The following is a 13,884-nucleotide window of genomic DNA, read 5'->3' as shown; positions in this document are numbered from 1 at the left end:
TACATTTTTTTCATTTACCACCAGTATTAGCGATACCCGACGCGCACGATGATTGCACGACAAATTGCTAATGTAAATCTCCTTCACAGAATCAGTGATCAAACAATTAGAAGACGTTTATGTGAACGTGGTTTAAGATCGTGAGTTTGACATTTTTCTCAACTAATGTATAGAAAAATGTATGATTCATACATTTTTCCATACATTAAGAGAGAAAAAAGATCGTACGAAAACAATCGTACAAACTTTGATTTTTTCTAATTTGTAGGAAAAGGTTCATATTTTACGAAACTTTGGAATAAAATTTGCGAAAAAAGATATCTTTTACCCCGTAAAGTTCGTAAAATTTTGCAATATTTTGAAAAAAATAAACACCTTACTTTTGAAGGGAATGAGAGAGAGAGAGAGAGGATAAAATTAAAATCAAACATAAATTTTTTAAAGTAGCTTCACCCTTATTTAAAACAATTAATAATTTTTTCAAATACGATAATTTTTCGCAGAGGTACGCTTCTTTGAATTTACGCCAAATTTTTCTGTTAATCGCGTGTTGCGATAATATTTATGACCAGTGTATATAATTTTATAAAATAAAATTATATATATATATATATGTATGTATGTATGTATTTCAGTGCTTCCTCACCATATAAAATTTCGATAATTAGGATGGTTTCCAAATTCATAATTTTAATACTTTTTGCATTTATTTTTTGTTTATATACAAGAATCATTTAAAAGACATCTAAGCTATATTTAATTTCTTTATTTATCTTTTGTCCGCAGTTTTTTACAGATCTAAAACAAATATTCCTTTTCTCCAACATGATAATATTTCTAAAACTATTATTAAGTAGCGGATTAATTTGTATTGCTGCAACGGCTTCTACTCCTATTGAATCTTTATGCTATCAAAAATCAAAATATGTAATACCAACGCATTACGATATCAAACTTACATCATATATGAAAAAAAATAGTTTTTATGCGGAATACAATATTAGCATAAACATTCTTAACAAAACGCAACACATATATTTACATTCAGAAAACTTATGTATTAAAAATATAGTCATAATTACAAATTTTGAAAGATATGAGAATCATACAGATATCGTTTATAAACCGACATATAATACTGAAAAAGATTTAATTTATATTTTCTTTGTGGATGAGTTATCACCAGGAAATTACACTTTAAATATAAAATGTCGAGGTACTGCTGATAAAGCCTTTAGAATTTTCGGCGTGAAAGAAAAAACTACGTAAGTAAATAATAAATGTTTATTAATAAAAAAGAGTAAAATATGCAATTACATAAGACATAGAAATTAATATACTATTTATGTATCAAATATCCCAAAAGCTATTTTATATCGCGGAATTTAATTCTAAAGGCGAACAATCTTCATATTTATTATTATAATAATATGTAATACAGCCATAAAATATAATGTGTGTTACCGCAAATAACATTTATACATTTTCTAATTCCCAATATTTTTATGATTATCAAAACTTCTTCATTAATTTATATTGTTTGAAATGTAGTTGGGTAGGTGCTCCGTATTTCCAGATAATACGCGCCCGACCATCTTTTTCAAAAGTTAAATGTTTGCATTTACATGATTTATGATTAAAAGCAACCTTTAACATTTTTATAAGATGTGATTTATGCACGGCATTGTCAAATATGCCATTGCGAAGTACGGAATTGGATGAGCACAATATGGTATGGAGACACTACGATGTCACACCTATAATGTGGACTAAACACGCAACAATGATTGTGTCTAATTACCTAATTCCTATTGATATCAAAACTCGCAACATTAAAATGTGGTGCAGATTTGGAGTTCACGTGGAATTTGCAAAAAATGCAGCTGAAAATATTATGTTTATTTTTAAAAATAAATGGAAACATTCAAATAATATTTCGATGGTGTCTCATGTTGCAATTCCAAATTTCCATGACAAAGGCATAACATTTTTCGGACTTGTTTTTTATAGGTGAGTATAAATGCTTAAAAATTGCATTAAAAATAAAATTATATTAGAATGTATAATTATAAAATTTAAAAATAGGTATATATTTTGTTTCTGTAAACGTTCAAAATTATAAGAACTTGCGTTAACAAACAATTTTAGTAGAATTAAGTTTATTCATATTATTAAAAAGTTAAAGTTTACCATTTCAATACGCACATAAAGGGGAAAGTATGTATGCTAAATCATACGTAGGGTAGATGTTAAAACTGCAATAAAATTATAAAACAAGTGACACTTTTTTTATTTATTTCAAAATATTATTCTTTGTCCACGACATAAATATTAATAGAAATTTAACGTTGTTTCATAATGTAAATTAAAAATTTTTTAAAATTATTTAGTACGATTTACAATACTGATTTGCTAAAATGTACCCATGAGTTTCTAAATCGTACACCTAACAATGAAATTATAATATTGTAACAAAAATAAAGTTTTATTTCCTATAAAATTCACAGTCTTAACATTTAAATATAACTTTCAGAGAAACAGATATCATCTACAATAAAAATTTATATTCTATTGCTCACAAAATCGAAGTAGCTCAATTAGTAGGACGTAAAGTGACACAACAATGGTTTAATAACATGATGAACAATCCGTCAGTGTCGGATTTTTGGTTTAAACAAGGTCTTATTACATTGCTTGCAACGTATGCTGTCAATGAGGTTATTCTAAATATTTTCAACGCTATCTCGCTCCCACCTTCTCGCAAACGAAACAATATTTATGTATTAATATTGCAAAATTTTCTTAAATCAAACCCTTTTTATAAAATCCATACACATTCTTTGTGAATTGTTTTAAAACATTTAACATTATATAAAATAATCAACAGTTTAAAAAAATAGTATATTGTGTATCAAGTGCGGAAAGTTGACAATTGGTCACGAGTGCGGGGGATGGACGCACGAGGCGAAGGCGAGTGCGACCACCCCACACGAGTGAACAATTGTCAATCCGCACTTGATACACACGATATTTTGTATTACAAGTGCAGGCAAAGTGGCTTTGTGCGCGTTTTCTGTGCGCGAGGTGGCCGATTGCACGCCGCCATCTTGCGACGGCACGGTGCGGGAATAGCCGCGTTCAAAGTCATTGCTCACGGCTTCAGCCGTATACAATGACTTTTAACGCGGTTGAGCCGTAAGCAATGGCTTTGAATGCGGCTTATTCACTCACCGCGTCGCCGCTAGATGGCGGCGTGGGAAATTGGCGGCTTGCCGCATAGAAAACACGCACACAAAGTGCCACTTTGCCTGCACGTGTAATACAAAATACATTTTTTACATATTTACTTACATATATTTATAATTTAAATTATTAAAAATTTTTATTTTTTAACACCACTTTATTAATTGAATATTTTTAAATTTTTATAAAATCTAAAATAAGATAAATTAATCAATACCTGATACACATAATATTGATTTAAATATATTTGATAAAGAGATGTCTGCAGTATAATATCATGAGACAATAATTTAAAAAATATGTAATATTTGGTAATTATATTAAGACAAAATTTTAGATTTCATTATTATATTTATTTTATTGTGTGTTTTCTAAAATAGAAAAGTGTTTCATTTTAACAATGAAAAAACTTTAATAAAATTAATATTAGTATTTAAAGCAAGTACCTTAAGAACGGTTATATCGACATATTAATTATTTTTTGTTATAGACTTATCCAGATTATCGAATAATAAATTTATTTGTTGTTCAAAATCAACATTACTCTTTTAATTTGGATGGTGATAATCATATGTGGCCTTCTACTTCACAAATTAACAGTTCATTGAAAATTCCCAATTCTATCAGAGGTATACGCAACCTACAAAAATTATTTTCTTAAAAAAAGGTAAAAAAAAGGTGCTAAGTCCGCGTAACGTTCCTGTAAAAACTTATCCTACAAAAATTAATAATATAAAAAAATTATGCTAAGTAAAAATAAAAACTTTTTAAAATATTTTAATTTTCTTTAATTAATCAAAAAAGTTATATAAAATAATTTTTTAATTTTCTACATTCTACAAAAAATAATATTAAAAATTTGCAATAATTAAAAAAATTAAAAATAAAGAAAAATAGAAATAAAAAAATTTTTTTGAAAATTATATAAAAATTAAAAATTAAAAAACATTAAAAAATGAAAATTGTTTTTTAAATTAAAAAATTAAAAAAGCTTAGCAACTGCTAAACTTTAATTGAAAGACATTCAAGCGAAAAAATATATTAATTTTAACATATTGTTTGTTTAATTACGCAGTGCAAAGTTTTTTTAATTTTTTAATTTAACAAATAATTTTTATTTTTTACTTTTCTTTAATTTTTAATTTCTATATAATTAAAAAAAATTTTTTAATTTTTATTTATTTTTATTTTTAATTTTTTTAATTATTGCAAATTTTTAATATTATTTTTTGTAGGATGCAGGAAATTAAAAAATTATTTTATATAATTTTTTTGGTTAATTAAATAAAATTATATTATTATATTTAGTAGGATAGGTTTTTACAGGGACGTTACGCGGACTTAGCACCTTTTTTTTACCTTTTTTTAAATAGGTAATTTTTTTAGAGATATCACTCTTTTTTGTACTATACGTTTATTTTTTTTAATTTCTAATTTTTAATATCTATCTACATAAATTGATATAAAAAAAGTTATTCATATACGTAAATATTTGGCATAAGTATAATTATATCATGCAACAAAATCTCAGAAAAAGAAAAATAAAGCATACATTTAAAAAATATTAATAAGAAAATTAATGATTAATTCGACCATACTGGCTCTTGTTGATATTATTCTTCTTTATTAGATATGAAGTACACTACGTTTGGACTTTAAGTTTAGGTCTTTTTCAAGTGTTAAAACAATTCTAATAAGACGCATTAAGATATAAAGATATAAATTATAATATGTTGAGCACTGTGAATTTTAACATGTCGATAAGACATTCTGTCAACAGTGTTTGACTTCCTTAAAAACTATAAGGGTTTCTTTTGAAAATTATTGATTTTTCTCATTGTTTTATATACATAATTATTGAGCAAGAAATTTACTAATAAAGTAGAATGATAAACGATGCGACACAATAAAAAATATTTCACTATTACGCGATTATTTTAACTGATCTACTTATACATATATCACTTTTGTTTAAAAAATCACTATATTTACAAGTAACTATTATAACTAATATATATTTATATAAGAGTTTTTAACAAGGCTCTGTAATATAAATATAAATTTAACGTATAAGACGGGCAACAAGAGCCAAATCGCGGATGACAATGCGTTATCCTAACGAAACTAAATAATTTTCCGTTAGAATTAAATACCGGTGCACAAGGCACCAAATTTTACTTGGCCGTGTCCAAGTAAAATTTGGTGCCTTGTGCACCGGTATTTAATTCTAACGGAAAATTATTTAGTTTCGTTAGGATAACGCATTGTCATCCGCGATTTGGCTCTTGTTGCCCGTCTTATACGTTAAATTTATATTAATATATATTTATAATGTATCTAATTTATAATTTTGATCTCAATCGTAGCACCCTTTATACTGCGCATGATGCAACACGCCTTCACCGAAGAAATATTTTGGAAAGGCATTCGCTCATATATAAATAGCACGTGAGTAATTCAATATAAAGTATAATATAAAAAAAATAAAATTGTGTAACATAAATGATGTTTAATAATAGAAGTTTTATAAAATGTCCGTTATTTTTTGGCTTCTTCTGATATTATTTCCTACTATTTTTTTTAGTCGAATAATTCCGCTATTTTACTAGATCTGTTACTATTTTTAATTTCTCTTGGATTTATTTTTAATTTCATTACTTTGCCTATGAAAACCGTTTCTGTAGAAAGAAAAAAGAATTGTCGTTTTATCATTGTCACTTTTTCATATCCATATACATAGTTATTTTACTTGCTAATTATTGAGATATGGGGAGCCACTTCCGATTTCGATGACCTTGACATATGTTGTCAAGGTCATTGTCCTGAGAAAATATCAAAAAGTTTTAAGCATCGCTCATTGTTTATAAAAAGTTATTGACAAAAAAGTTTGAAAAATATAGCAGTTATTTCGACCATTAAAAGGCAAAAAGATACTTATAGTATAAATATCAGAAACGTTGTTTTAAATTCATTCTTCGGACATGGATTGGTTAAGATTAGTTTTTGAAGAGAGTGGGGGTGCAAAAAGAGGGCCGAAGCCCGGCGAAACCCCTTGCTCCTTCTTGACCCACGCGTTTTTTTTATTACACGTCCAAGTATATAATACACATTTAAATATGTATATGCATTATATGCTTGGACGCATAATAAAGTAAACGCGTTGATAAAGAAGGAATCAGGGACTCCGCCCCTCCCCCTGCACCTCCTCACTCTTAAAAACTAACCCTAAATAAATTATGTTTAAAATTCGTTCTTTGAACATAGGTTGGTTAGTTTATGGAAGAGGGGTGGGTGCAAAGAAAGGGGCGGAGCCCCTGGCTCCGTCTTGACTCACGCGTTTACTATATTACGCTTTCAAACATATAATACATTTAAATATATGTGTTACAAATATTAGATATATTTAATAAACTTTTTTGTTAATAACTTTTTTATAAACAATGAGCGATATTAAAAAACTTTGATACTCACACAGAACAGTGATCTTGACAACATATGTTAAGGTCAACGAAATCGAATGTGGCTCCCTATATATCTCAATAATTACCTTTTATGTTTGTTTCATAAATTGTGACTTTTTACAATAATTTATAAATTATTAAGAGTTTTTTAACACAAAACTAATCTTAACCAATCCATGTCCAAAGAATGAATTTAAAACACGTCATTATTATACTATTTATTTTGTATTACACGTGCAGGCAAAGTGACACTTTGTGTGCGTGTTTTCTGTGCGGAAAGCGGCCGATTTCCCACGCCGCCATCTAGCGGCGACGCGGTGAGTAAATAAGCCGCATTCAAAGCCATTGCCTACGGCTATTCCCGCACCGTGCCGTCGCAAGATGGCGGCGTGCGATTGGCCACCTCGCGCACAGAAAACGCGCATAAAGCCACTTTGCCTGCACTTGTAATACAAAATATCGTGTGCATCAAGTGCGGATTGACAATTGTTCACTTGTATGGGGTGATCGCACTTGCCTTCGGCTCGTGCATCCATCGCCCGCACTCGAGACCAATTGTCAACTTTCCACACTTGATACACAATATATTATTTATCGCACTGTTTATCCATTCTATTTTATAAGTAAACTCATTAATACTTACGAAGATAGCAAAACTTTAAAGAACCATTCAATTAATTCCCTCTACCTACATATGTGCGAGTATTACCAGACACTTTGTGTGTGTGTGTGTGTGTATTACCTTATTAATACAACTTATTGTTTTGGTAATGAATATTGCGAAAAACCGATTTATAATAATTAAAATAATTTATAATAAATAATAAATAATTAATAAAAATTAAGTTAGGTCCATATAAAAAAAGACATGAATGATCAATTGTCAACTTTCCACACTTGATACATAATATACTATTTTCCTTTTATTTCTTTATATCGACTATAATTCTTATAATTTCTTTTCTTTGAATTAAGTCTATTGTGCTACATTTGTTTTTTAATTTCATTTAATATGTTTTTAAATATCTAACACTTATATCTCCTTTCCATTACTTCTCTATTTTCATTTTCGTCTCTTGTAAAACAATCTTCTTTTTATTATTTTTGTTATTTTCGTTTTGTTTTCAACTTCTAATTGGTTTTATTTCTTTTTTTAATTATTTTATGACTCTCTTATTACTTTGTTTAAATATAATCTATATTAATGCTGATAATGCCCAAAAAATTTAATAAAATTATTAAATTTTATTAAAAATTATATTATATTCTTTTTTATTATAATATAAATATAAAATATATGAATATATAAATAGAAGTGCAATTTTATATTTTACTTCTTAGTATTTATTAAAATTTTTTATAATATTAACGTTATACAGATAATTTTAACATATTTGTAATGTTTTTTAATATATATTTTATATATTGTGTGAATTTAGCCAATTATATAGTCAAGGTATTGTGAAATTTGGGAAAGAAATTGTGGCTGCTACAGAAAAACCAAATATTGCTAAATTGTTAATAAAATATTGGTATATAGAAACACATTGTCCTATCATAAAAGTAACACGAAATAATAAGGCTTCCACAAGCCAAGCAGAAGTATGGATACAAAATATCGACAAATTAAAAATTCACTGCCTTCCTGTAACTTTTACTATAGAAGCGTCTCCCGATTTTAACAATTTTACTCATCATATGGTATGCGTGTCAAAAAATTTGAAATTATCATTCCCATTCAATAAGGATGAATGGATGATATTCAATATACAACAAATTGGTAAATATTACACCAAGAGATTTATTATAACTTATTTCTCGTATTTATTTTACACACACATAATTGCTATTTTCTTATTCTCTCCTTTCTCTTTTTTTTGACGACCTTTTTAACCTCCATCTCCTTTTCCTTTCCTTCCTTTAACAAAAACAAAACCTACTTTCTACTTTTTTCCGCCCTTCCCTTCCTAATTGTTTTGTCCCTTTTTCCACTCCACCTTATCTCCCTTCCTTATATCTTTAACTCTCTTCATCTCCTTGAACCTCCCCTTTCCTATTCCTTTTTCCTACTTTTCCTCAATCTCTCTTTTCTTGCCCTACCTCACCACCATCGTCAAACCCACATTTATCCCAATCTCACATCTCCTCATCATCCACCCTTTCTCCAAAAATTCCTTTTTATCCACCACTTCCTACATCTTTACAATAAATATCCCTCCTCCCTTCTTCAACATTTCCTCCTTTTCTTCTTCTTTTCCTCCACCTCCTTCTTTCTTTTCTTCTACTTCTCCTTTTTGTCTGCTTCCTTTTGTCTCTCTCTCTTTTCTTCTCCACCATCCGTATCTCTTCTTCTGCCACTACCTCCTCTTCCGTTCCTCTCCTAGCCCTTTTCCCTTCTACTCTCTTCTCCACAACCATATTTCTCCTCTCGCCACTACAGTTTTTCTCGTTTCTCTCGTAACACTTATTTCTCCTCCCGTCAAATCACCTTTATTCTCCTTTCTCCATCATCCCGACCATCAACTCTATACTCCTCCTTAAGCACCTATCCTTTCTTCATTTCCATTCTTACATCCACACTTCTCATCATATTCTGTACCTTGTAATATGGTCACCTTCTTTTACAATCTCATAATACATCCTCCTTCCTCTCTTCTCTCTTCTTTCTCTCTTCTACTTCTTCTTTTCTCTCCTCCGTTCTCACCTCTTTCTAACTCCTCTTCTCTCTCTCCACTACCGTTTCATACACCGTCCTCGCCTTATTTGCACCTCTTAACCTTTTATCTCTTCTTCTCCTTCTGACCACTTCTCTTCACTATCACCACATATTACTTTACTCTCTTCACTTACCTTTTCTTCTTTGTTCTTTATCTTTTCTCCAATCACAATTTCCTCCTTTCCACTTTCCTTTCTTCCTAACGCACCTCCTCACCTTTCTTCCTTTCCGCTTTATTCCTCTCCCACTTTCATACCACAACTCTCTACCACACCCACCAATCTCTTCACCATAAAGTTCAGTTCTTTTAGCTACTATTTATATACGTAATTTATGATTTTTTTCTTTCTCTCTACCATCTCAATCCCATCTTCCATCATCTCCTTACAACTGTCAAACTACGTAACCTGCATTATATATATTATTAATATTATATCTCTATTATATCGTTATATGATATCATTATATCTATCATATCATTATATATATTATATCTAGGATACACATAGTTTATACGTGTAACGTGTATATACACGTTTTTAAAGAAAACAACATCAATATTAATGTTATATTTTTAGAAATATTTTATTCTAATAATAGCAAAAATTATTAAAAAGATAATTATATGTATAAAATTAATAATAATAAGTATAAGTAACATACAATTTTTGCAACGTTACATATCACAGAAATTATATCGGTTAGCATTGAATAATTATTATTTATGCACAGCTAGAATCAATTTTATTTTATGATATACAACAATATCTTGCACAGTTTTATTTTTGCTACTATTTCAAGCATTAGGATGACATTTTTATAATTAATTTTCTATATGTATTTACATTTTATTTATATGTATTAAATTTTTGATACGTTTTTAATTTATAATTTATATAAAGTATGAAAAGATTTGAAATAAATTTAAAAATAAGTATATTAATGATAAAATTATTTAGAACAATAAGAATTGATAAAATTTATTTACTATTCGACAGGATATTACCGCGTGAACTATGATGACGAGAATTGGCAAAGAATTATAAACTATCTACATTCTAGTAATTACAAGAAAATTCATGTTCTTAATCGTGCCCAAATTATCGATGATGCATTTTATTTAATGATAACAGGTCATATCAAAACCTCTATATTTTTGAATATCATGCCCTATTTGTCTGAAGAAGAAGATTATATAGCATGGTATCCTATGTTTAAAGCTCTGGAATACATATGTAGTTTTTTTCCAGTGTTGAAAGAAAAAATTGGATATTTTACGGTAGATATTAATAAATTTTGATGAAAATATTACAATTTAAATATTTGCATATACACTCATTGATCACAAATAATTTACAAATTTAGAAAAATATATCCAGCAACAATAACATTTTACATATTATTACGTCGCAAACAAATGTGCAAACAAATTCAGTTTGAATAATCACTTATTCAAAGAACTATCCGAATAGTTTATGATTTTCACTACTGCCAATATTATTAGTATATAACTTTGTTATTGAATATATGTATAGCTAGGTGCTTAAAATCTTTGTCAATAAATGCAAATATTGGCTTTATATAAATATTACATGTTGGTAACTTTAAAAAATAGTACATGTTAGTAATTAAAAAAAAATAAAACTTATATAGTTGGAAAAATTTAATTATATATTTCTGAAAAAGATATATTTTATACTTTATTTAAAAATAAAATATGTTGGATAAATATATATTTATGAAACTTTAATATCTATTAAATATTATAAACATTTCGCATAAATTAAACCTTATTTTTACGTACATGTATATTACAAATGTATATTTGCACGTATACATATGTACGTGAATAGATAAACGTTAGCGTCTATAAGTGAATTTGTATGTATGTTTGTTTCATTGAAAGAGAAAATTTAAAGAATCTATTGGAAAATAATAGAAAAATATAATAATTTTTAAATATATTTATAATATAAACAAATAAATATATATCTGACAATTTTTAGACAAGAATAAGTAACATATTAAACTATGTACTTAAAAAAATCAAATATGAAGAAATTGATGATACAGACAAACTTAGAATATGTTTACGACAAGAAGCTGCAAGATGGGCATGTTTTCTCGGCAACTCCAAATGTAAGACAGAAGCCAACAATAAATTAGAACAACATCTCCGAAATTCTACAAAACACAAGTAAATATTGTTATATATTTTAGTCTTTCTTAATCAAATTCTCCTGTAGGTATCGCCTACAATGTCCAAATTATTTGATCAAGAGATCCATATGCTAATCTTTAATAACAAAATTTAATTTTTTTTTGTTTTAGACTTTTGCCATGGTGGAAAGACTGGACATATTGTAAAGGTTTGATGATAAATACCAACAAAGACAAACACTGATACGTGGTGAACATGATGCCCCAGTTTAGGGTGGCGCGACTCATAGATAAGGGTTTAGGGCGGAAATTTAGCACTAAATTGGTAGAATACTGCTTGCGAATGCAAGATGGGATCGTAAATAATTGGTCAATTGTATTTTCAGATATCATCTATTACAAAAAGAATGCAATATTGTCTTATATTGTTGCTTATATATTATTACGATCGGGCATTCGAGAGAGGTGCCACTAGTTCTGAAGACATAGTTAGATAATTTTGTGAACATCACTCGACCAAAGTAAGTTTTAGCAATATTGGGTTTATAAATAGTTTTGACATACGAGGATTTATTGTTTTAGTTCTGGTAAGCTATGTGTGCTTTTGTTTTAGACATGGTGTATAAACTTCAGCATTAATTATTATTATTAATAATCGTTATTCCGTAAATCCTACTGAGGGACAGATTTTACATATTGATATATGTATACAAAAGATTGTGTACTCATGCATGCCACTGTATACTCAGTCTTATAGATCCTGTTTAATCGTGGATGATAATGGATGTGTCTTATACTCGCGTGTGTGGTGTGGTTTTGGGTGTTGCTGTGGTAGTTCGTGTAAAAAACAACGTGGAGGGCAGCTATTTTAGCCATACAACGAACAACGTTCACATTGTTGACCGGTTGCCATGCAAAGAGAGTAGGCGATGAAAGTGGTAGCGAACTGGGGTAATGTGTTAATAAAGTATGTAGGATGAGGCGGGTCCAAGCAAAGAAAAACATATGTGCTATCTGCGGATGTACAACTATCTGGCTGATGAAGTTATATATGGGTGTGTATTATAAAGAAAGGTAGGGGATGTTTAGGCAGTGGTTGTGTGAACCAGTGAGTTTATATCGAAGATGTCCATAAGCGGAAGGGAGGAAATTAACAGAAGGGGAAGAAAAAGCTGCAAGGCAAGATAGAGCCTGGAGCGGAACCGAAAGTCCAAAGTACGAAAGACGCAAATAGAGAGTGGATGCTAGGTGTGGTTTTGGCGGGGGTAGGAGGGAAAAGAAGTGCAGCTGATACGGCGGGGTATAGAGTTCCTAAGATGAGGGTGACTGTATGGATTATCGTATATAGTAGATTGTACTACTGCGGTAATGTTGGTTGGGTTGGGAAGTGGTATGGGACTAGTCGTCTGCGCCTTCAAGTACTTAATGTGGCAGACGGATGTCCAAAAGCTTTTGCATGGTGTGTTTGGTGAACTGGGGGGGAGTGGAAGTAGTGCAGCTCTCGGTGGGGACCGGTAGGTGGGACATGTGAAGGGTGAGCCTGATAGGACATAAAGGGGGCGGTAGAGAGAAGCAAGTGCGTGAGAAATGGAGAATGGTGGATAGTTGGGATGCGTTGTGGTAATGTGGTAGAAGGCGCCTAAGTGTGAGGAGCTATCGAGGATATGTGGGGAAAGAAGGAGTAGGTGCAGGGGGTGTCGGAGGGGTTGGTGGGTCACCTAAGGAGAAAAGGAATGAGGGCACAGGAGAGGTGTGGTGGGGGGGGGGGACCGTTGGGGGTTCAGAGGGAGGGGGAAGACGTGGGACGAAGAAGCTGAACGGGTCGAAGGGGAGGTAATCTAATGAAAGAATCGTTCGAAATACCACCACGACGACACACGGGGGGGGGCGAGAGGTGTGTGTGGTTGTTGTGGGCTCGGTGGTGCTGGCGAAAAAAAAATAGCGGCGGGCCGGTGAGGGGCGCACTAAGGGCTGGTAGCGGGATGCGGGTGTGGCGTAGGTGGGGTCGGTGTGGTGGTAGGCGGGTCTGGGGAAAAATGTGTCGTGGATACACAGACCACGCTGTCTGGAGAGGAATATGAATCCTATGTAGGTATAAAGCAGAGGAATGAGATAAGAAGTACTCTGAAGACGTAAAAAAGATAATAGGTTCTAGATTAGATGAGAAGATCAGGTGTGAGACCTCTAAGAGAAGTGAAGTCTAAAAATGCTTATACGTGACTGAACCCCAAAGACAAGGACCCTAACGATAGTGCCATAACGGGAAAAGAGGCGGGGGGAAAGGAAGTGCACACGCAAGAAAGA

At 30.6% G+C, this 13,884-nt stretch overlaps 1 protein-coding gene across 1 annotated transcript; it reads left to right on the top strand.

Moving 5' to 3' along the window:
• Nucleotides 1–1,693: 1,693 nt before the first annotated feature.
• LOC114930059 (aminopeptidase N-like) lies at nucleotides 1,694–11,824 on the top strand. The gene is made up of 8 exons (XM_085488086.1): nucleotides 1,694–1,764; nucleotides 2,534–2,717; nucleotides 3,734–3,872; nucleotides 5,610–5,691; nucleotides 8,144–8,484; nucleotides 10,419–10,699; nucleotides 11,427–11,617; nucleotides 11,752–11,824. Exons 1-8 carry the CDS (start codon nucleotides 1,694–1,696, stop codon nucleotides 11,822–11,824), a joined length of 1,362 nt encoding a protein of 453 aa, XP_085344212.1.
• The last annotated feature ends 2,060 nt before the right edge of the window (nucleotides 11,825–13,884 follow it).

This window comes from Nylanderia fulva, unplaced genomic scaffold (assembly GCF_048542155.1).
Source record: "Nylanderia fulva isolate GAGA-0341 unplaced genomic scaffold, ASM4854215v1 Scaffold62, whole genome shotgun sequence".
NCBI lineage: Eukaryota > Metazoa > Arthropoda > Insecta > Hymenoptera > Formicidae > Nylanderia > Nylanderia fulva.
Note: the sequence above shows the minus strand (reverse complement) of the source record. Positions and strands in the feature narration are given on the sequence as shown.